This window comes from Chiloscyllium plagiosum, chromosome 21 (genome assembly GCF_004010195.1).
Source record: "Chiloscyllium plagiosum isolate BGI_BamShark_2017 chromosome 21, ASM401019v2, whole genome shotgun sequence".
NCBI lineage: Eukaryota > Metazoa > Chordata > Chondrichthyes > Orectolobiformes > Hemiscylliidae > Chiloscyllium > Chiloscyllium plagiosum.
In genome coordinates this window covers 57,030,587-57,052,604 of record NC_057730.1, presented here as the reverse complement: position 1 = coordinate 57,052,604, position 22,018 = coordinate 57,030,587, and the positions used below count along the sequence as shown (strand labels likewise).

Sequence of the window (22,018 nt, the reverse complement as noted above, 5' to 3'; positions counted from 1 at the left end):
TATATTCCCCTGTTTCTGTCTTCAGGGGCCCAATTTTTGTCCTAACCATTTTTTTGTCTTGCACATACCTAAAAAAGCTTTTAGTATCCTCCTTAATATTCTTGGCCAGTTTACCTTCGTACTCATTTTTCCTCTGCGTATTTCCTTCTTAGTAATCCTCTGTTGCTCTTTAAAAGCTTCCCAGTCCTCAGTTTTCCCACTTATCTTAGCTATGTTATACTTTTTCTCTTTTAACTTTATATGTTTCTTTACTTCCCTCGTCAGCCACGGCCACCCATGCCTCCTCCTGGGATCTTTCTTCCTTTTAGGAATGAACTGATCCTGCAACTTCTGCATTATACACAGAAATATCCGCCATTGTTCCTCCACGGTCATCCCTGCTAAGGTATTGCACCATTGAACTTTGGCCAGCTCCTCCCTCATAGCTCCATAATTCCATTTATTCAACAGAAGTACTGTCACTTCTGACTGTACCCTCTCCCTCTCAAATTGCAGATTGAACCATTGAACCACAAGTCTCATTGAACCAAGATTGACATTACAGGTGATTCCAATACCGAATGTGTCTGGGGAAAAAAACCTGCCTGTACAGAGCAGGCAGATGGCTTTGAAATTTCCTCATAGTGACATAATGATTTCATCAGTAGGGCTCCATGTGACTATCATTTTCAACTGGAAGTATCTTTACATTCTAATGGTCACTTACAAACACTTTCGGGTCATAAACTTCACTGATAGCGCACACAGTCTATTTGATAAATGTAGAACAATAAATAAAAAAAATGCCTTGGTTCAGTCTGGCAATATTTTTGACTTCTCCACACAGACTAATGACATGCACAGTGAGTCTTCCAGTTTTAAACACTTCAGCAGCTGGTCTGCCCTGGCATTCGGCCCATTAGCTTTCCACTCAGTTTACGGACATTCAACAGGTGCTGGACACCAACTTTTAACACACAGTACTCTCCATCTCCACAACCAACAGGTTACTCTAATACTATATGATCTGAGATGTGGTAACATTATCCACAATAACACTTCATACTGCTAAGAGTATCCTTCACCCATCATTATAACTGACCCTCATTATATACTGTGAACATAAAATTGTCCTGAATTTTTTTTGTACATTTGCTTGAAGATAAATATTAATTGTCAAGGTACTCTCAAATGCAGTGATCATGAAAGTTTTCTCAAAAAGAAACAAAATAATGAGTACTGGGAAGTATTACAGCCAGATTACACTGGGAAACAACTGAGACCCTCAGATTGGTCACGCTGGTGATGAGCAAACGTGCAGGCCTGGGAAAGGAACTTGTTAACTCCCTCTGACACAGTGGGTTATGTTTCACTGATCACACTGCACCTTCAAGCATCGCACAACCCAGCACCTGGTTTTTGTATTTATTCACTTGTGTCGCTAGCTGGATTGGCACTTCTTGTGCATCTCTAGTTGCCCTTGAGAGGGAATGGCATTTTCCACCTTCTCCCATCTCAACCAGACCCTACATTTCCCTCCCTCACGCACACTCAATCCCTTTCCCCCTTGCCCACATTCCATCCTGACAGAACAGATAAGGCCCTTTGGCCCACTATGTCTGTACTGAAAACAAATCCCATCTGCTAGCGCATGGTGCGTATCTTTCTATTTCCTGCCTGTTCATGTGTCTGTCCAAATGGTTGTTAAATGTTGCTATTGCATCTAGTTCTACTATGTTTCCTGGCAGCACATTCCGGGCACCGACCACCCTCTGCATAAAGATCTTGCCACGCTCATCTCCTTTAAATATTTCCTTTCTTACCTTAAACCTCTGCCTCCTAGTATTTGACATCTGCTCCCTGAGACTGACACTGCCATTTTTTGGACAGGCCCACCAATCAGACAGAGATAGGGCCATCCCGGGGACAAAAGTCCAGCCTAGTGGACAGGTGGCAGCTGCTACCCGTGACAGTGCCAGTGTGGAAGCCGTGGGCCTTTGTCCGAAGGATACCCCTAGGAATATGAAAAGCGTGTTGCTGGAAAAGCACAGCAGGTCAGGCAGCATCCAAGGAGCAGGAGAATCAACGTTCCAGGTATAAGCACTTCATCAGGAATTCAGCCAATCATTCTAGATGAAGGGCTTATGCCCAAAATGTCGATTTTCCCGCTCCTCAGGTGCTGTCTGACTGGCTATGCTTTTCAGCACTGGACTTTTTGAGTCAGATCTCCAGTATCTGCAGTCCTCACTTTCTCCTAACCCCTAGGAGTACCAGCATCATGGAGAACCCATGCTATACGTTAGCAACTTGGAATGAGTGAGGGTTTGTGGAATGGTTGCAAAAAGAGGATAGCAGCTGAGTGGTTGAAGTGGGTGATGGGGTGGTTAGGGGAACATTGACCACGAGCCTGCTTATGCAGAATCTGATGAAGGTGGGAATGCATCAGAGTTCATGTGCAACACTATCCTGCTACCCTTGAATACCCATCCAATTCCAAGCACACCCCAACAAAAGCAGAAGATTCTGTCCCAGGGTTCAGGTCTACTGTGTTTGCAGGATTAGATAAACACAGTTCCTATTGTGCTGTAGTTACATATTCTGTGATCAAAAGTGAGTGAGTTAACATTTGTTTCACACGCCCAACTGTCCTTGAGAAGGTCGTGGCGAACCACTCCAGTTCAGTTAATGTAGGTGCACTCACAATGCCTTTAAGGATGGAATTCTAGGGGTTTAATCCAGTGAAGGCAAAGGAACAAGGGATACAGTTCCGAGTCAGGATGGTGTGTGGTTTGGAAGGGAACTTGCCAGTGGTGACGTTCTTATGTATCTGCTGGTATTTTGTTGTTGTAGAGTTCATGGTTTTGAAAATAGCTGTCTCAGGAGTCTTGGTAAATTATTGTTGCATATCTTGTAGATAGTAGATACTGCTGCCACTGAATGGTGGTGGTGGAGGGAATGATTGATTAGGGAAGGTGGATAGGGTGACAAATCAATGGTCTGCTTTGACTTAGACTCTTGAATCTACTAATAAGACCAGTCAGAATATTCTAACTGTAAAATCTTAGAGTTTGTGCAACTTTTTTTAAAAATTCATTCGTGAGATAAGAGTATCACTGACTAGGCTAGCATTTACTGCCCATCCCAGAGGGCAGATTAGAATCAACCACATTGCTGCGAGTCTGCAGTCACCTGTAGTCCAGAGCATGTAAGGATGGCAAGTTTCTTTCCCTAAAGGACAAGAGTGAACCAGATGAGCATCATCAGACTCTCAATTTAAATTCCACCATCTGCCGTGGTGGGATTCGAACCCAGGTCCCCAGAGCATTACCCATGTCTCTGCATTATCAATCCAGTGGCAATGCCATAACGAGTGGATGAAACTGCTCAAGATAGTGGTCAATGTGATAAGTGTAAGGTCATCCCACAGAGTCAAATCAGAATATTTTATTGATGGTGAAAGACTGGCAACTGTGATGCACCAAATATATTCAGATGTCTTGGACATTCATCACTAAAAACCAGTGCACATTATTTTTAAAAAAATCATGATTAATAGAAACTTGGACTTTATTTCAGGAGGGGGTGGGACATAAATGAGGCTTTGCTTAAACAGAGCTTGTTCCACCCTCAGCTGGAATACTTATCAAGATCTGAATCTCCAGGAAACTATTTGTCGAGAGGGAGTCGCCCACAAATTTCCAAGAATACTTGTATAAAAACTGGCAAGTGAGTCCAGGCTGTTTAAATTTTGTGTATATTTTCTGTAGTTAGGAAGGTTATCAGATGATCCAACTAATGTTATCATAATTACAATATAGTACAGAGAAACGACATCTCTGGTGAGGTAAACTGAAACAAAAGCAGTGCTCGCTTGAAAATAGATGACGATAAATCACTTCTCTCAGAGGGTAGTGAACTTCCTCACAAATAGCTGTTGAGGCTGGGTCATTAAGAAGGTTTAAGGCTGAGATAGGCAGATTTTTAATAAGCAAAGGAATCAAGAGTTATGTGGAAAATGCAGGAAAGAGAAGTTGGGGATTTTCATATTAGCCATGATGTCATGGAATGACAGAGCATACTCGATGGGTAGAATGGCCTGTTTCTGCATCTACATCTTATGGCCTTAATTAGAACTCTAGCATTTAGGAGCGAAATCAGAAGGAGTCTTGTCGAAGCTGTACAAGATGTTGGTAAGGCCATACTTGGAGTTCTGTGTGCAGCCCTGATTGTCCTACTATAGAGTCAAAGAGTCATGCAGCACAGAAACAGACCTTTCAGTCCAACCAATCCATGCTGGACATAATCCCAAACTAAATTAGTTTCACCTGTCTGCTCCTAGCTCATGTCCCTCCAAACCTTTTCTATACACATACTTATCCAAGTGTCTTTTAAATGTTGTAATTGTGCCCACATCCACTACTTCCTCTGGAAGTGCATTCCACACGCGAACCAAGCTCTGTGTAAAAAAACTGCCTCTTGTGACTTTTTAAAATCTCTTTCCTCTTACTTTAAAAATGTTTTGAAATCCTCCATTCCAGAGAAAAGACAACTATCATTAACTCTATCTGTACCTCTCATTATTTTATAAACTTCTATCATGTCGCCTCTCAATCTCTTACAATCCAGAGAAAAAAGTCCCGGCCTATCCAGCCTTTCCTTATAACTCAAATCTTCCATACCCTGTAATATCTTGGTAAATCTCTTCAGAACCCTCTCCAGATTAATAATATCCTTCCTATAACTGGGCGACCAAAACTGGATACAGTATTCCAGAAGAGGCCTCAATGCACCTCCTGTACAACCTCAACATAGTGTCCCAACTCTTTTATTCAAAAGACTAAGGAGTGAGTGCCAAACGCCTTTTTAACCAGCTTGTCAATATATGATGCAAACTTCAAAAATTATGTGCCTGCACCCCTAGGTCCCTCTGTTCAACAACACTATCCAAGGCCCTACCATTAATTGTATAAGTCTTAGAGGAGAAAGTGAGATCTGCAGATGCTGGAGATCAGAGCTGAAAATGTGTTGCTGGAAAAGCGCAGCAGGTCAGGCAGCATCCAGGGAACAGGAGAATTGACATTTCGGGCATAAGCCCTTCTTCAGGAATAAGGAAAGTTTGTCCAGCAGGCTAAGATAAAAGATAGGGAGGAGGGACTTGGGGGAGGGGCGTCGGAAATGCAATAGGTGGAAAGAGGTCAAGGTGAGGGTGATAGGTCAGACTGGGGTGGGGGCGGAGGGGTCAGGAAGAAAATTGCAGGTTAGGAAGGCGGTGCTGAGTTCGATGGATTTGACTGAGACAAGGTGGGTGGAGGGGAAATTAGGAAACTGGTGAAATCCGAGTATAAGTCTTACCCTTGTTTGTTGTACCAAAATGCAATATCTCCCATTTATCCAGACTGAACTCTAAGAAAGGATACTATTAAATTGTGCTCCTTCAACTTCCAGGATATCAAAACTACTTTCTTCTTGTACAAGATGGCACATCCAGAGCTCAGTGCTGACCTGTGAAAAGACCTCACGGTTGAATCACAGGTGGAAAGGCCACGTAAACTGATGGCATTAAACTGGCCAAAAGGCTCTGACAGAATCTGGAAACACAGACTGATCATTTCTCTACAAACTCTATCTGACCTCAACTTCCCAAAGAACAAAAAGAATTTCCAAAGGAAATTCTGCCTACCAAGTAATTTGTCATTTTGGGCACACTTTCCTCTGTTGCAGGTAATGACAAAAATAAAAACATAAAACTGCAGTAAATTGAAAAATGCCACAAAATCAATTAGTCCAATAAGGGAACAAAAATACCAAAATATGTGAAATTTACACATGTAGTCTCAAGATTTTGATAATTTATGATCACTTTAGTTATATAATCCATTAACCTTAACTATAGAAAATTTACAAAAACCTTCTGCAACCTGGTCTCATTTGCCATCAGAGTATTGAGTATTCCTGAAGAAGGGCTTATGCCCGAAACGTCGATTCTCCTGTTCCTTGGATGCTGCCTGACCTGCTGCGCTTTTCCAGCAACACATTTCCAGCTCTGATCTCCAGCATCTGTAGACCTCACTTTCTCCTATAGGAGTTGGTAGGTCTGGTTGTAGCTGTACAGGACATTGGTTAGACCACTTTTGGAATATTTTGTGCAATTCTGGTCTCCCTGCTATAAGAAAAATGTTGTGATACCTGAAAGAGTTCAGAAAAGATTTACAAGGATGTGGCCACCATTGGAAGGTTCAAGATATAGGGAGAGGCTGAATAGGCTGAGGCTGTTTTCCCTGGAGCATCAGAGGATGAGAAGCGACCTTATAGAACTTTATAAAATCATGAGGGGCATGGATAAGATGAATAGTCAAGGTATTTTCCCAGGGTGGCAGAGTCCAAAACTAGAGGGCGTAGGTTTAAGGTGAGGGGGGAAAGATTTAAAAGGGATGTAAGGGGCAATTTCTTCGCACAAAGGATGGTGTATATATGGAATGAGCTGCCAGAAGAGGTGGTGGAGGCTGGTACAATTACAACATTTAAAAGGCATCTGGATGGGTATGTGAATAGGAAGGGTTTAGAGGGATATGGTCAAATGCTGACAAATAGAATTAGATTAATGTAGAATATCTGGTCGGCATGGACAAGTTGGACCAAACAGTCTGTTTCCAAGCTGTACATCTCTATGAGGCTATAAGTATGCATAACCAGACAATATTAAAAACTAAGTCCAGATAACTCGAATGCTGTGGCTCTGACTACACTTATCTTACACAAGAACACAGCAATGTATTTCAGGTGACTCGCTGAGAAAAATAAATTCTTGCCGTGGGCGGCACGGTGGCAAGTGGGCGGCACAGTGGCAAGTGGGCGGCACGGTGGCACAGTGGTTAGCACTGCTGCCTCACAGCACCAGAGACCTGGGTTCAATTCCCGCCTCAGGCGATTGACTGTGTGGAGTTTGCACATTCTCCCCGTGTCTGCGTGGGTTTCCTCCGGGTGCTCCGGTTTCCTCCCACAGTCCAAAAATGTGCAGGTCAGGTGAATTGGCCATGCTAAATTGCCCGTAGTGTTAGGTGAAGGGGTAAAGGTAGGGGAATGGGTCTGCGTGGGTGGCGGGTCAGTGTGGACTTGTTGGGCCAAAGGGCCTGTTTCTACACTGTAAGTAATCTAATTTCTGAATCTTCAGTAAACCTTGAGCACTCCTGAACGCCATCCTTCCTTAGTTCATAGCACTGGAAGGATGGGAGAATCCTGAGATTTACCAAATGGATTTGGGAATGAGGAATTTTAGCTACAAGGCCAGGTTGGATGTTCTCTTTTGTATAAAAGAGGTTGGAGGGAAATTTGATAATGCTGCACCAGTTATGAAGATTTTGACCTGATGGACAGATAGCACAAGGACACAGATTTAAGGTTTTGTTTAAGACATACAGTGGTGTGGGCGTGTTGAGGAAGGACATTATTTTATGTAATGAGTGGTGATGGCCTGGAATTCACCATCTGTGAAATGGTAGGAGCAGAGGTGACTGATGATTTCAAAGGAAAATTGGATAACGACCTGAGAAAAATAACCTTGCACAGTTACAGGGATAGAATGAGGGCATGACACTGACTTGGCCTACCTTACAGTAAACAGAATCGATAAGTCAAATAGCCTCCTTCAGTTTCATAAATGACTGTCATCAGCTGGTCAAAAAACACAAAGAAGCACACTCTGAACACAGTTTTGGCATTCTGAGCCTGTTCAAGTTTTCTGCATTCTCACATCTGGCATGTCAAAATAGAAATTCTTCTTGAATATTTTCTGTAAAGACTTTGAAGGAATAATGGTAGATCATTTTTCACATCTGTCCCATACTGCTAAATGGAGAACTTGAAGGCAACGTGATAAATTAAATGCTGATACAAAAAAGAACAAGGAGGCAGAAACATCTTAACTATGAACTTGATTACAGAACTGTAGCTGTACATATGCAATGACTACAAATATATTTCCTTTCATCTGATGATAGATTCATAGTAAAATCATAAGGGTAAGAGGAATGTCATAATAAGAGGAGACAATTTCAGTAACATAGGAAAATATTCCAAGTTATTTTGCTAATTAATGTATTTTGAGAAAGGAAGATAAAAGGTCAGCAAGGTGGCCTTCGTGTGGAGCCGCAGAAAATGGGGGAGATACTAAACGAATATGTTGCATCAGTATTTACTGTGGAAAGGATATGGAAGATATGGACTGTAGGGAAATAGATTAGACATCTTGCAAAATGTCCAGATTACAGAGGAGGAAGTGCTGATGTCTGGAAACGGTTAAAGGTGGATAAATCCCCAGGACCTGATCAAGTGTGCCTGTGGAAAGCTAGAGAAGTGATTGCTGGGCCTCTTGCTGAGATATTTGTTTTATCGATAGTCACAGGTGAGTACCGGAAGACTGGAGGTTGGCAAATGTGGTGCCACTGTTTAAGAAGGGCAGTAAAGACAAGCCAGGGAACTATAGACTGGTGAGCCTGACCTCAGATGGAGTTTAATTCAGATAAACGCGAGGTGCTGCATTTTGGGAAAGCAAATCAAAGCAGGACTTATACACTTAATGGTAAGGTCCTAGGGAGTGTTGCTGAACAAAGACTCATTAGAGTGCAGGTTCATAGCTTCTTGAAAATGGAGTCACAGTTAGACAGGATAGTGAAGAAGGCATTTGGTATGCTTTCCTTTATTGGTCAGAGTATTGAGTACAGGAGTTGGGAGGTCATGTTGTGGCTGTACAGGACATTGGTTGGAATATTGCGTGCAATTCTGGTCTCCTTCGTATCGAAAAAATGTTGTGAAACTTGAAAGGGTTTAGAAAAGATTTACAAGGATGTTGCCAGGGTTGGAGGATTTGAGCTATAGGGAGAGGCTGAACAGGCTGGGGCTGTTTTCCCTGGAGTGGCGTCCAGAACTAGAGGGCATAGGTTTAGGATGAGAGGGGAAAGATATAAAAGAGACCCAAGGGGCAACTTTTTCACTCAGAGGGTGGTACGTGTATGGAATGAGCTGCCAGAGGATGTGGTGGAGGCTGGTACAATTGCAGCATTTAAAAGGCATTTGGATGGGTATATGAATAGGAAGGGTTTGGAGGGATATGGGCCGGGTGCTGGCAGGTGGGACTAGATTGGGTTGCGATATCTGGTCAGCATGGACGGGTTGGACCGAAGGGTCTGTTTCCATGCTGTACATCTCTATGATTCTAAATGAGTGGTCTGGACAAACCTGTCAATTTCCCCTTCAGACTTTTCTTTTTAAGAGAAAGAAGACCCAACTTGCACAATCCTTCCTGACTATTGTAATTCTCAATTATTTGTTCATAATTTCCTGTGTTAAACTCAGTGGTTATGGAAACCAGAGTTGCACACAATATTCTATACATAATGCTGCCAAAGTTTGCATGAATTTGGCATCACCTCCTTGCTTTTCAATAATGTTTCTCCACAGAATAATCCCCAACATTTTGTTTTACACCTCTATACGCTTATCAAATAGTACTTTTTTGTAGTAGTTTATTCATCTTTATATCTTTACTCCATTTATTTTCTTACCTTCCAAAGCATCAGTGGTCCGCCTCTTTATTCCTTTTGTCAAAATAAAGTACTTCTCACTTCCCCAGGCTGCAATATATTTTTCCTAATCCTCCCACTCTCCAAAGTTTTCCATTTCAATGGCCAATAATCACTTTTCTTTCTAAAAAAAAGGCAATTTTGAACCAAGGGGTTCACTTTTGAAAATAAAACTTCTTAAACTTTTAAAGAAATGTAATGATTTCCATCCTGTTTATTGGCAAAATTATTTTGAAAAAAAAACTTAGTAAGGTATTACAGATACTGAGTACAGGAGAAATAAACCGTTATTAAATTATTTAAAAAGAGAAAGATAAGGTGCTTTGTGCATTTATCTTTCACATACACTGAAGGGGATTTAATTCCCTATATTTTATTTTAATTTTGCTCTCTGAGTTTTAATTTAGTTCCCGGTATTTTAATTTTTAATGTAATTTCTTGTTATCGCTTATCTGAGAGAAGCTTGAGGCCTGACCGCCGCCGTTGCTAAGTTACCAAGTGTGTTTAATCGTTCCTGAGCTATCGAGGCGGGGCGTGGGGTGGGGTGAATGATTCGATAGTTGATGAGAAAGGCTGGAGGACCATTAGGAGCACGCGGAGTGATGAGCCCTCGCGAGATTTAGAAATTTCCCATCAGGCGGTGCGGCCAGCGCTTCCTCCTCTTTCGCCATATTGACCAAGCGGTAAGATGTCAGCGGGCTCTGGCTGGTGGTAATCGGCTCTGTATCAGCGCCATCGTCGGTGCTGGCGCGGACCTTTCCCGTTCCCCTTCAAGTATGTGATGTGGGGATTCATCTGATGCGACTATGGGCTGGCAAAACGTGCGTCTTCCGTGTAAATATTGTGGTGGATTGTGCCCCCCCCCCCCCGTCTTGTGCATTCGGTTCAATGGAGGGGGAGGAGCAGGCTGCAGGGCGGGAGTGAAGGCCCCAGGGGGTGGGTGAGGGAGGGAGTGGTGCTGGAGATCCTACTGACTGTGGGTGATGCCTTCACCCCACTATACCATTGGCTTCCGTTTCCTTAGGGAAGGCGATAATGTGGATCTGGGATTGGGATTGAGACTGGTACAGGGACAGGAAGATGAGGCAGTCTCCCCTATCCCCATCTCATCTCCCCCCCCCCCCCCCCATTACCTTTTCCCTCTGCACTCCCAGTTTGTGCCTCCTGCAGCTGGTTGCTTTTTTTTTCTTTCAATAATTCATAAGGGCAGCACCTCTAACCTGTTCTCCCTTTCCTTCAGGCATCATGGTGCGTATGAATGTTCTTGCTGATGCCCTTACCAGCATCAACAATGCAGAGAAACGCGGAAAACGCCAGGTTCTCATCCGGCCATGCTCCAAAGTGATTGTGAGATTCCTGACTGTAATGATGAAGCATGGTAAGATGGTTTCTCTCACTGCTTTGGTTATTGTATGTTGCACTGGGTAGGATGGGATTCTTTATCATAGTCATGATAGACCTTTAAGTCCAACTTGTCCATGCTGACCAGATAATCTAAATTAATCTAGTCCTAATTTGTCAGCATTTGGCCCATATCCCCCTCAATCCTTCCTAGTCACACATCCACCCAGATGCCTTTTAAATGTTTTAATTGTACCAGCTTACACCACAACTTGTGGAAAAAGTTGCTCCTGAAGTTGGAGACGAGTCTGAGGAATGTAAATGCAATGTTGAATCTCGACAGCTCATTGCCACAGGGTTGTGGAGGCAAAATCATTGTGTATTTGAGACAGGTAGTGAGGTTCTTGATTGGTAAGCGGTTTGAGTGTTCTGAGGAGAAGACAGGGTTGAGAAACACACCAACCATGATCTAATGGTTGATTGTGTGGCCTAATTCTGCTCCTATGTTTTGTGGTGTCTTGGGCTGTCAATTCTTGAAGTGTTATTGAACCTGTACCACTGTTATGTAGAGCATGATGGGGTGTTTATTAACTTTTTTGAGTCAGGACTGTCAGTTAGCAATTTATGGAACTTTTAAAAATACACTAGTTTCTTGGACATCAAAATGTATATTTTTATTTCTAGGCTACATTGGAGAGTTTGAGATTATTGATGACCACAGAGGTGGGAAAATAGTTGTCAATCTCACCGGTAGACTGAACAAGGTGAAAAAAAATCGCTTTCTCACGATTTGCAATTATGTTCTTTCTGCAGTTTTCCTATTGTGTGCATGACTCCTGTGCTTGTGTTAAGATGTATGATTGCTTTCTGATGCTCTGCTCACTTTAGTTTAGCAATGGTGTTTTTCCTCTTTCCCAGGTCTTAATGGTCATTTTAGTTTTGACTTTCTAGAAGTACTAAACTACACTGTGCGAGTGGCTCAGTGGTTAGCACTGCTGCCTCGCAGCACCAGGGACCAGAGTTTGATTCCAACCCCTGGCGACTGTCTGCGGAGTTTGCACATTCTCCCTGTGTCTGCGTAGGTTTTTTCCCACGGTCCAAAGATGTGCAAGTTAAGTGGCTTGGCCATGCTAAGATTCCTGAAGGGCTTATGCCCGAAACGTCGATTCTCCTGTTCTTTGGATGCTGTCTGACCTGCTGCGCTTTTCCAGCAACATATTTTCAGCTCTGATCTCCAGCATCTGCAGTCCTCACTTTCTCCTCCCATGCTAAGATTGCCCATTGTGTTCAGGGATGTGCAGGTTAGGTGCATTAGTCAGGGGAAATGTAGAGCACTTGCATAGGGGAATGGGTTTGGATGGGTTACTCTGTTGGGCCAAGTGCCTGTTTCTGCACTGTAGGAAATCTAAGGTTCTGGTCTATGATACTTCCCATCTCCTAAATGGGCATCAATTATGTGTAACAACCTCAAAGCTGTCTTAACGAGATAATCTGTTTCTGATGTTTGAAGCAGACATATTATTATATTATTGGTCTCCAAATTTGTGGAAGGACATTCTGGCTATTGAAGGAGTGCAGCGTAGGTTCACAAGGTCAGTTCCTGGAATGGCGGGATTATCATATGTTGAAAGATTGGAGCGACTATTTACACCTGAGTTTAGAAGGATGAGAAGAGATCTGATTGAGATGTGTAAGGTTATTAAAGGATTAGACACTCTGGAGGCAGGAAGCATGTTTCTGTTGATGGATAAGTCCAGGACCAGAGGACACCATTTAAAATAAGGGGTAGAACAGAGTTGAGTGATGTATATATGCCCCCAGAAGGCAGTGGAGGCCAAGTCTCTGGATACTTTCAAGAAAGAGATGGATTGGGATCTTAAAGATAGCGGAATCAAAGGTTATGGGGATAAGGCAGGAACAGGGTACTGATTGTGGATGATCAGCCATGATCATAATGAGTGATGGTGCTGGGCTGAATGGCCTGCTCCTGCACCTATTGTCTATTATTGCTTTAAGTGGATTGTACTACTTTATTATCTGCATTGACTCTTTTTGTTTGTTTCTTGTTCCTTGATAGTGTGGTGTCATTAGCCCCAGATTCGATGTTCAAGTAAAAGAGCTCGAAAGGTGGCAAAATAGTCTCCTGCCTTCCCGTCAGTTTGGGTAAGTCTTGCTGTAAACTCCTGAATGAGAGAATTCACTCTGGTGTTTCTACCCTGGGATCAGACAGCTTGTGTGACGTGTTGATGTGCACGTTCCCTTTCTACATTGTTTTGTGAATATTGAATGATGGGAACCCAGATCTGGTCTTCTGTGGGGTCTTTATCTCCCACATTGGAAGCACTAGAATCAGCTGGTTCATTGGAGAGTGCAGGAGGGCATGCCAAGAGCAGCACCAGACATAACTGAAGGTGAAGTGTCAACCTGGTAAAGCCACCAAACAGGATTGCTTGCATGCCAAACAACATAAGCAGCAAAACAACACAACCAATGGATCAGATGTAAGCTCTGCAGTCCTGCCACATTGAGTCGTGATTGATGGTGGATGTTTAAACAACTCGCTGGAGGTGGAGGCTCCACAAATATTCCCATCATCAATGATAGAAGACCTCAGTAAGGCTGGAGCTTTCACAGCAATCTTGAGCCGAAATGTTAAGTGGATGATTCATTTCTGCCTCCTCCAGTGGTCCCCAGCATTACAGATACTAATCTTCAGCCAATTTGATTCACTTCACGTGATATCAAGAAACAACTGGAGGCACTGGATACTGCAAAAGCTATGGACCCTGACAACATTCCAGAAATAGCACTGAAGACTTGCTGCTCCCGCTGGCCAATCTGTTCCAGTACAGTTATAACACTGGCATCTACCTGACAGTATGGAACATTTCCCAAGTATGCCCTGTTCATAAGCAGGACAAATACAACCTAGCCAATTACCTCCCTATCAATCAGTCAATCATCAGTAACATGATAGCCATCAATAATGCTATCAAATAGCACCTACTCAGTGATGTCAGTTTGGGTTCCACCAGGGTCACTCAGCTCCTGATCTCAAAACAGCCTTGGTTCAAACAAGGACAAAAAAGCTGAATTCTAGAGTAGAGAGAGTCCTTGATATCCAGGCTGCATTCGACAGAGCGTGACATCGTGGACCCCTAGCAAAACTGTAATCCATAGATATCATGCGCAAGCTCTGCAGTAGTTGGGTCATACCTGGCACATAAGACTGTTGTGGTTGTTGGAGGTCAGTCATCTCAACTCCAGGGCATCTCTGCAGGAGTTTTTCAGGGTAGTGTCCTAGGCCCAACCATCTTCAGCTGCTTCATCAATGACCTTCCCTCCATCAGAAGGTCAGAAGTGGGGATGTTTGTCTATGATTGCATGATCATTGTTTGCCATTTGTGACTCCTCAGATACTGAAGTAGTCAGTGTTCAAATGCAACAAGTTCTAGCCAATATCCAGGCTTGGACTGACCAGTGGCAAATAATGTTTGTGCTTCACAAATGTCAGGCTCAGTGGTTAGCACTGCTGTCCCACAATGCCAAGGATGCAGGTTCGATTCCAGTCTCCGGCGACTGTGTATGGAATTTGCGCTTTCCCCATGTCTGCGTGGTTTTCCTCTGGGCGCTCCAATTTCCTCCCACAATCCAAAGATGTGCAGGGTAGGTGAATTGGCTATGATAAATTGCCCATAGTGTTCAGGGGTGCGTTGGTTATGTGTAGTAGTCAGGGGTAAATGTAGAGTAATAGGATAAGGGAATAGGTTTCGGTAGGAGACTCTTCAGAGAGTCATAGTGATATACAGCATAGAGATGTACAGCATGGAAACAAACCCTTCGGTCCAACTCGTCCATGCCGACCAGGCACCCTAACCTAATCTAGCCCTATTTGCCAGCACTTGGCCCATATCCCTCTAAAGCCTTCCTATTCCTATCCACATCCAGATTCCTTTTTAACCTTGTAATTGTACCAGCCTCCAGTTTCCTCTGGCTGCTCATTCCATACACATACCACCCTCTGCATGAAAAAGCTGCTGTTCAGGCCCCTTTTATCTTTTCCCCTCTCACCCCAGGAAAAAGACTTTGTCTGTTTACTCTAACCATGCCCCTTGTGATTTCATAAACCTCTATAAGGTCATCCCTCAGTCTCTGACACTCCAGGGAAAACAGCCCTAATGTATTCAGCCTTTCCCTATAGCTCAAAACGTCCAACCCTGGCAACATCCTTGCAAATCTTTTCTGAACCCTTTCAAGTTTCACAACATCTTTCCAATAGGAAGGAGACCCTAATTGCACACAATATCCTGAAAGTGGCCAGACCAATGTCCTGAACAGCCGCAACATGTCCTCCCAACTCCTGTACTCAGTACTCTGACCAATAAAGGAAAGCATACCAAACGCCGCCTTCGCTATCCTACCTACCTGCGACTCCACTTTCAAGGAGCTATGGAGCTGCACTCCAGGGTCTCTTTGTTCAACAACACTCCCCAGGACCTTACCATTAAGTGTATAAGTCCTGCTAAGATTTGCTTTCCCAAATTGCAGCACCTCATATTTATCTAAATTAAACTCCATCTGCCACTCCTCAGCCCATCTGATCAAGATCCCGTTGTAAGCGAAGATCTTCTCTGTTGTGCAGTGCATCTCCAATTTTTGTCATCTGCAAACTTACTAACTATACCTCCCATGTTCATATCCAATCATTTAGATAAATGACGAAAAGTATTGGACCCAACACCGATCTTTGTGGCTCTCCACTGGTCACAGGCCTCCAGTCTGAAAAGCAACCCTCCCACTACCACCCTCTGTCTTCTACCTTTTGAGCCAGTTCTGTATCCAAATGGCTAGTTCTCCCTGTATTCCATGAGATCTAACCTTGCTAACCAGTCTCCCATGTTGAACCTTGTGGAATGCCTTACTGAAGTCCATGTCCACTGCTGTGCTATTTGTTACTTTTTCAATCCTATTTGTTACTTTTTCAAAAAACTCAATCAAGTTTGTGAGATGATTTCCCACGCACAATGCCACGTTGACTATCCCTAATCAGTCCTTGCCTTTCAAAATCCATATACATCCTGTCCCTCAGGATTCCCTCCAACAATGTACCACTGACATCAGGCTCACTGGTCTATAGTTCTCTGGCTTATCCTTGTCACCTTTCTTCAACAGTGGCACCGTGTTAGCCAACCTCCAGTCTTCCAGCCCCTTACTTGTGACTATCAATGATGCAAATATCTCAGCAAGAGGTCCAGCAATCACTGTCGTTTCCTACAAGAGTTCTTGGGTACACCTGATCAGGTCCTGGGGGTTTATCCTCCTTTATGCGTTTCAAGACATCCAGCACCACCACCTCTGTAATATGGGCCTTTTTCAAGAGGTCACCATCTATTTCCCCACATTCTGTATCTTCCTCTATCCTTCCTCCACAGTAAATGCTTATGTGAAATACTCGTTTAGTGGGTCCACACAAAAGCTGCCTTGCTGATCTTTGGGGGGGACCTATTCTCTCCCTAGTTACCCTTTTGTCTTTAAGGTATTTGTAAAGATCCTTTGAATTCTCCTTAACCCTATTTGCCAAAGCTATCTCATGTCCCCTTTTTGCCCTCATGTTTTCCATCTTAAGTGTACAGGAAGTTCTGGGCTGTGAACACTTGACTTACAAACGCCTTGTACTTACGAACAGACCTCCAGCTCTTCATTTTTAAAAATCCGTTGTGTACGATGTTTCGTCCGAATGAGCGGGCGGCCTAATTAGCCCATATCTGTTCTGACTTACGCACACATTTGACTTACGGACAGCAGAACAAAACAGAATTTGTTAGTAACCTGGGGACTTCCTGATTGGTGTGGACCTGTTGGGCCGAAGGGTCTCTTTCCACACTGTAAGGATTCTTCTATTCTAAGAGACAATCTGGGCACTGCCCCTTGACATTTAATCCCCTGCTGTCCCTGATCAGAAACTCAACTGGACTCATACTTGCTGTGGCTACAAGAGCAGGTCAGAGGTTTTGAATACTGCTGCAAGTTACTCACCACCTGACTCCTCAAACCCTGTCCACCATCTACAGGGCTGAAATCAGGAGTGCGATGGAATACTTCCCACTTGACTGGCTGAGTACAGCTCTAACAATACTCAAGGCATGACACCATTCGGGGTAAAGCCAGCTTGACTGGCACCACATCTGCGAACAGCCATCATCAACACTCAGTAGCAGCAGTGTGTACTATCTACAAGGTGCACTGCAGAAATTCACCAAAGATCTCAGGCAGCACCTTCCAAACTCCTCATCACTTCCATCTGGAAAGACAAGGGCAGTGCACACATGGGAACAGTTTTACTCCCAAGCTGCTCACCATCCTGACGCACACACATTTCACTGCTCCTTCACTCTCACTGCGTCAAGATTGTGGAATTCCCTCCCTGGAATCTTAGCAGATTCCCTTTTGACTATTGGCAATAGACATCTGAATCACGAATATTGGGAGGTGCAGTTTAGTTTGGTGTCTCGGAAGTGGATTGATTTATCACATGGCTAACATGTATAAGTGATTCATTAGTCTATTCAAAACAAGTTTGAATTGAATGTTGGTGGAAGATTTGCTCACCTAGAAACTGTTGTGTTACTTTAGATTTGGAGATAGCTTGTGGCTATTGGCATCAGTAGCTTCCTTTGTCTAATCAGTGTTGCATCAACTGTACCATGATCTCTGAAAAGAGGTGAAATGTAAATTGTAGTGATTTGGGAGATCGAACTTTTTTTCTGCTCATCAATCCCCTCTAATTTTGTAAACTTAGACTAAGTTAACTGGTTAGTAGTTAACATGCTATCAATGTCTGTAACCTTCTGGGTGACACTCCTGGATTTGAGTGTTGCAGTGAATCTGTGCTGTTCACAGATTGAGTTATTTCAGATGAGTATCTGGTTTTAGAAGAAAACCTTTTAAGCCAATCTTGGGTTTTTTTTGTGTGCCCTCCTAGTTTTTCCTTGCTGGGTTGAATTATTCCCTGAGAATCTATTCCTTCTATTTTGTTTTGAAAAATATCAGTTGTCACCTTGATAGTATTCCCTATAAAGCTTTCACTTGTTTCCCAGCTCTTCCTGCGTTTCATCCATTTGGAATCAAGGAATTATTTGATTCTGATTACTTGTAAAATTCTAATCTGTACCTCTATGAATTGTTGGATATGAAGGCAGGATATGTGTATTTGATATGACAAGTTGACCTACCTTAATTGAAGCCACTTTCTACATTGCATGCCAAGGGCTTGGTTCTGGCTGAACCAGAATCCTGGGTTGTGCTGATGTTTCCACACTTAAAAGATGGAATAATGCCCTCTTTCCTCCGCACACCTTTATCTGTTCTCCCTTGAAGTTGGAGTGTTAGCAGGCAATTTGGCCCATCAAATAGCACTCCATCTAATCCTCTTATTGGCTGCACTAGTCTAAGGGCAGTGTTGCAGTTGGTCTGTCAACACTAATTGCTTCATGAGACGTTAGAGTGGGTGCATGTGTAGCATATAATGTTGCCATCAATCCTGCAGCACTGTTTAAAGATTGTGGCTGATTCTGGGTTTCAAATCCATTTTCCCATCTGCTTTCCCATATTCCCAAGTTCTGCCTTTTGCCTTTGATATATTTAACACTGGAACATCTGCAGTAGAGAACTCCAAAGATTCACACCTTTTTTGAAGAATTTTTTTCCTTATCACAGGCATAAATAATTGGTCACTTATCTCAACTGTTTTCCTGTAGATTCCTGTGCATTAATCAGTCCCTTTCTGCAGCTTGCATTTTGTTATTTGCTGATGGGATGTCGGCCCCTCTGACTAGACTAACATTTATTACCCATCCTTAATTGCCCAGAAGGCATTTCAGAGTCACCCACATTGCTATGGGTATGGAGTCACATGTTACCAGACTGGGTAAGGGTGACATTTCCTTCCCTGAAGGACATAAGTGAACCAGGTGCAACAATTGACAACTGTTTAATGGTCCTCGTTCGACACTTATTTCCAGATTCTTTATTGAATATAAATTCCACCATTTGCCATGGTGCAATTTGAACCCATGTCCGCACAATATTAGCTGTGTTAATAGTCTAACGATAATACCGCAAGGCTGTTGGGAGTGGAATAACCTTTTTTTTTGCTCTGGATTAGGCTTAGGTGAATTGGGCAGGATTTTATTTGCAGATTTCTTGGGAAAACTCCAGTGGTGGATGTAAAGTAAAAGTTGTATTTTTTCAGTTTGATCTGCATTATTCAGGTTCCTGTTTGTCTGGCTGGTTTGCTTTTACCTGTTGAATCTAAATCTTGCTAAACAGCAAAATCTAGGTCAGATTTAGAGAATTATGTATACTGTACAGAAAGATTAACTGCTCAGCATTATTTGTATAGATGCGGCTTTGTTCATTCTTGCTTATGTTAGGCATTCCACCACTTCATTGCTTACGTACTACATTAACCCTGTGTTTGCCTCGTTTTAGTCAGTTTAGTTATGACCACAAGGCATTTATAGTCTATGATCAGAATACTGGGCCCAGACTGACTGCAATCCTCTGCTGTCACCTCCAACCCTCCACCACCACCACTATCCCCATCTCTTCCCTCCCCCTCTTTATATTGCCTGCAGAAACTAATCTTTTTGCAATATAATCAGGCTTTGCTTTTGTTCTTTTGGTATAGTTGGCAACGTTAGATGAGTACAGTAATACACTTCAGTTGGATGATATGGCAAGCTCACTAGGATTGAAATCCAGAGGTCCAGGTTAGTGCTTGGGAATGATGGGTTAAAATCCTCCCTTTATAATTTCTTCATAGAAACCTTCATATGTTGTGGAAGCAGGCTGTTCAGCCCATCAAGTCCATACTGACCCTTTGAAGAGCATCCCATCCAGACTCACATCTACCTTATCCTTTAACCCTGCATTTCTCATACCGAATCCACCTGGCCTGCACATCGCAATTGCTGGAATTTAAAGTCAGTTTTACAAGTTTTTGAATTGAGTTAGGAACCCAAAAGTATTGTTGTAAGAACCCATCTAGGTCACATGTCCTTTTGAGGTTGAAAATTTACCATCTTTTCCCAGTGTGGTGCATGTGTAACTCCAGACCCACAGCTGTGTGCTGACTCTGAAGTGGACTATCAAATTGACAATCAGTCACTTGGAGGTAATTGGGGTTGAGAAATATATGTTGGCCTTCAGTGGCATCCACATTCTATGAAATAATTTAAGTTTACAGGTCAAATTTATTTATGAAAGAATCTCTTGTCATAGGGAAAAGCTCTATGCAGTTATTGACCAGAAGTACTGATCTATTTGTATCATAAATTAACTTTTAAAGTTATTTAAATAGCCTCAACGCTCAACTTAGGTGTCCTTTGAATTTGCCCTTGATCAGAGACTGAACTTGGAATAGACATGTGTTGGCTACGCATGGGGAGGGGTCAGTGTTCTGTCAACATTGATGTGATTGATGCTGTCGCAAGCAAAAGTTTGCATATGGGCTTCTAATCCTTCATTTTCCCCTCCATTAGCATCTGGTCAGTCTTGTAATGGTCTGTGTCTGTTTTTTAAACTTTGCAGTTTAAGACCTGATGTCCATTCTTAACGATTGCCAAATTCGGTACCAGAGTTCTATCAGACTGTAGGACTGCACGCTCCTTAAGAGGTGACAGGTGGTTTAAGCTGAGGGTCACCAGGCCTCAGGGTGACGGGAGAGGGATTGGGAAGGAAAGCCCTTCATGATAACCTCAGCTGGTGCACCAGCTATCTGTCCAGTTAACTGCTCCGCTACCACTCCATACAAAATTATTAGGTTGCAATGGACACTAGGTGGGGCAAATAGCTTTTAAGGGTATATTTTAGCTTATTCAGTAAATGAAGTGGAGTTCTGATATGTTTTTAGTCTGTTCGGGTACGGGGTGATGCTGAAACCTTAGTTTTCTTGTTGAATTGCATTGTTAAGATTGAACTTTGAACCTGTTTGCAATTTTAACAGATTATGGAAGGAGGAAAGGAGTGTGCTAGTAGACCAATCTGAGCAGGAAACTTTTTTTATGCTTTGTGCGTTGATCTAAGCCTTGAAATGTGAACGTTGTCATATGTAGAGTAAGATTGCTTTTTAAACCTTGTAAAGATTTAATGAAAGATTCTATTATAAATTTACAATGAAAAAATAGCTATAATTTCATTGTATCAAAATTTAAGATTTGTTTTGCTTGGTTCAGTCAGAATGTAGAATTGTTTTGGATTATTTGGTATATTGCCAACAGCCCATGGTTCAACTGTTTTGAGGGATGGTTCAATTCTTGTTTGCAGACATTTGAATACACAACCACAGTCAAATGTTTAGTCCTAGATTAACGCTCATGTTCATTACTGTTCCATAAGACATTCTGGGCGATTGTCAGAAAATATTTGCTTGAAAGTCTGTGGCTAAAAGTGCTTTCTAACTTCACATGGTTATGGCTTTGGGTTGAAATTGAGAAAATCCACTTTTGAATTTTATAGGTACATCGTTCTAACGACCTCAGCAGGGATCATGGACCATGAAGAGGCCAAACGGAAACACACGGGAGGAAAAATTCTAGGATTCTTTTTCTAAAACGTGCAACCTGTCTATAATAAAACATTGAAATCACTTGTTCTGTCTGTCTTTTAATCAGGCTGTGACATTAATACATGAACAAGCAATGGAATATTTTAAACAGAAATGGTGCTAGAGAAATTTAGCATCTCTGGAGAGAAAACAGGAAACATTGAGTTCAGTGATGTTATCAACTTCGCTTTATCCCACGATGCTGGCAGGCTCATGGAGTTTCTGTTTCAGTCCTTAAGTGTCTGTCTTTGTTTCATTCAAAGGAATACTTGGCTGTTTAGTTTTAAGAATGTGCAAGTTTGCAGCCAAGGGACAATGTTTGTTTATCTTTAACAGATTTTGTCCTGTCATTGCCCTTGCTAATGAACTAGATCAGTAACACCTTGCCTTTGTACAGAAAGGCTGACACATGTTTTTTAAAATCCTGCCGTGCTCTTTCCAGTTCTGATCTTATACACGTCACCATTTAATTCACTCAAATGTCAGTGACTCAAGTTGTTTGGGGTTTAAGCTC

The 22,018-nt window shown here is 42.6% G+C and overlaps 2 protein-coding genes across 10 annotated transcripts in view; one reads left to right on the top strand and one right to left on the bottom strand.

Moving 5' to 3' along the window:
- The window catches only part of LOC122560905, a 52,401-nt gene extending 42,339 nt beyond the window's left edge, over positions 1–10,062 (bottom strand). For 5 of the 6 annotated variants that reach the window (XM_043712143.1, XM_043712144.1, XM_043712150.1 and 2 more), the window contains exon 1: positions 9,540–10,062. Coding sequence is in view for 1 of the 6 variants with exons in the window: in XM_043712150.1 (XP_043568085.1) it covers positions 9,540–9,551 (12 nt within the window). In the remaining 5 variants the exon portion in view is untranslated. Of the gene's footprint in view, positions 1–7,586; positions 7,651–9,539 lie in introns of all 6 variants that reach the window. The other variant, XM_043712145.1, reaches the window with a different exon arrangement.
- A 94-nt stretch (positions 10,063–10,156) lies between these two features.
- rps15a (ribosomal protein S15a) lies at positions 10,157–21,546 on the top strand. Of its 4 annotated transcripts, XR_006314841.1 has the most exons (6): positions 10,157–10,240; positions 10,798–10,935; positions 11,583–11,662; positions 12,976–13,061; positions 19,588–19,669; positions 21,417–21,546. XR_006314841.1 is itself a non-coding variant. In XM_043712152.1 (5 exons), the coding sequence occupies exons 2-5, from the start codon at positions 10,803–10,805 to the stop codon at positions 21,508–21,510; spliced, it is 393 nt and encodes a 130-aa protein (XP_043568087.1). In that variant the 5' UTR covers positions 10,157–10,240; positions 10,798–10,802; the 3' UTR covers positions 21,511–21,546. The 4 variants fall into 4 exon arrangements, 3 of the variants coding, with proteins under 3 accessions (XP_043568087.1, XP_043568088.1, XP_043568089.1); XM_043712152.1 differs by lacking the exon at positions 19,588–19,669; XM_043712153.1 differs by lacking the exon at positions 19,588–19,669 and having other exon boundaries at positions 10,234–10,331.
- Positions 21,547–22,018: the final 472 nt, after the last annotated feature.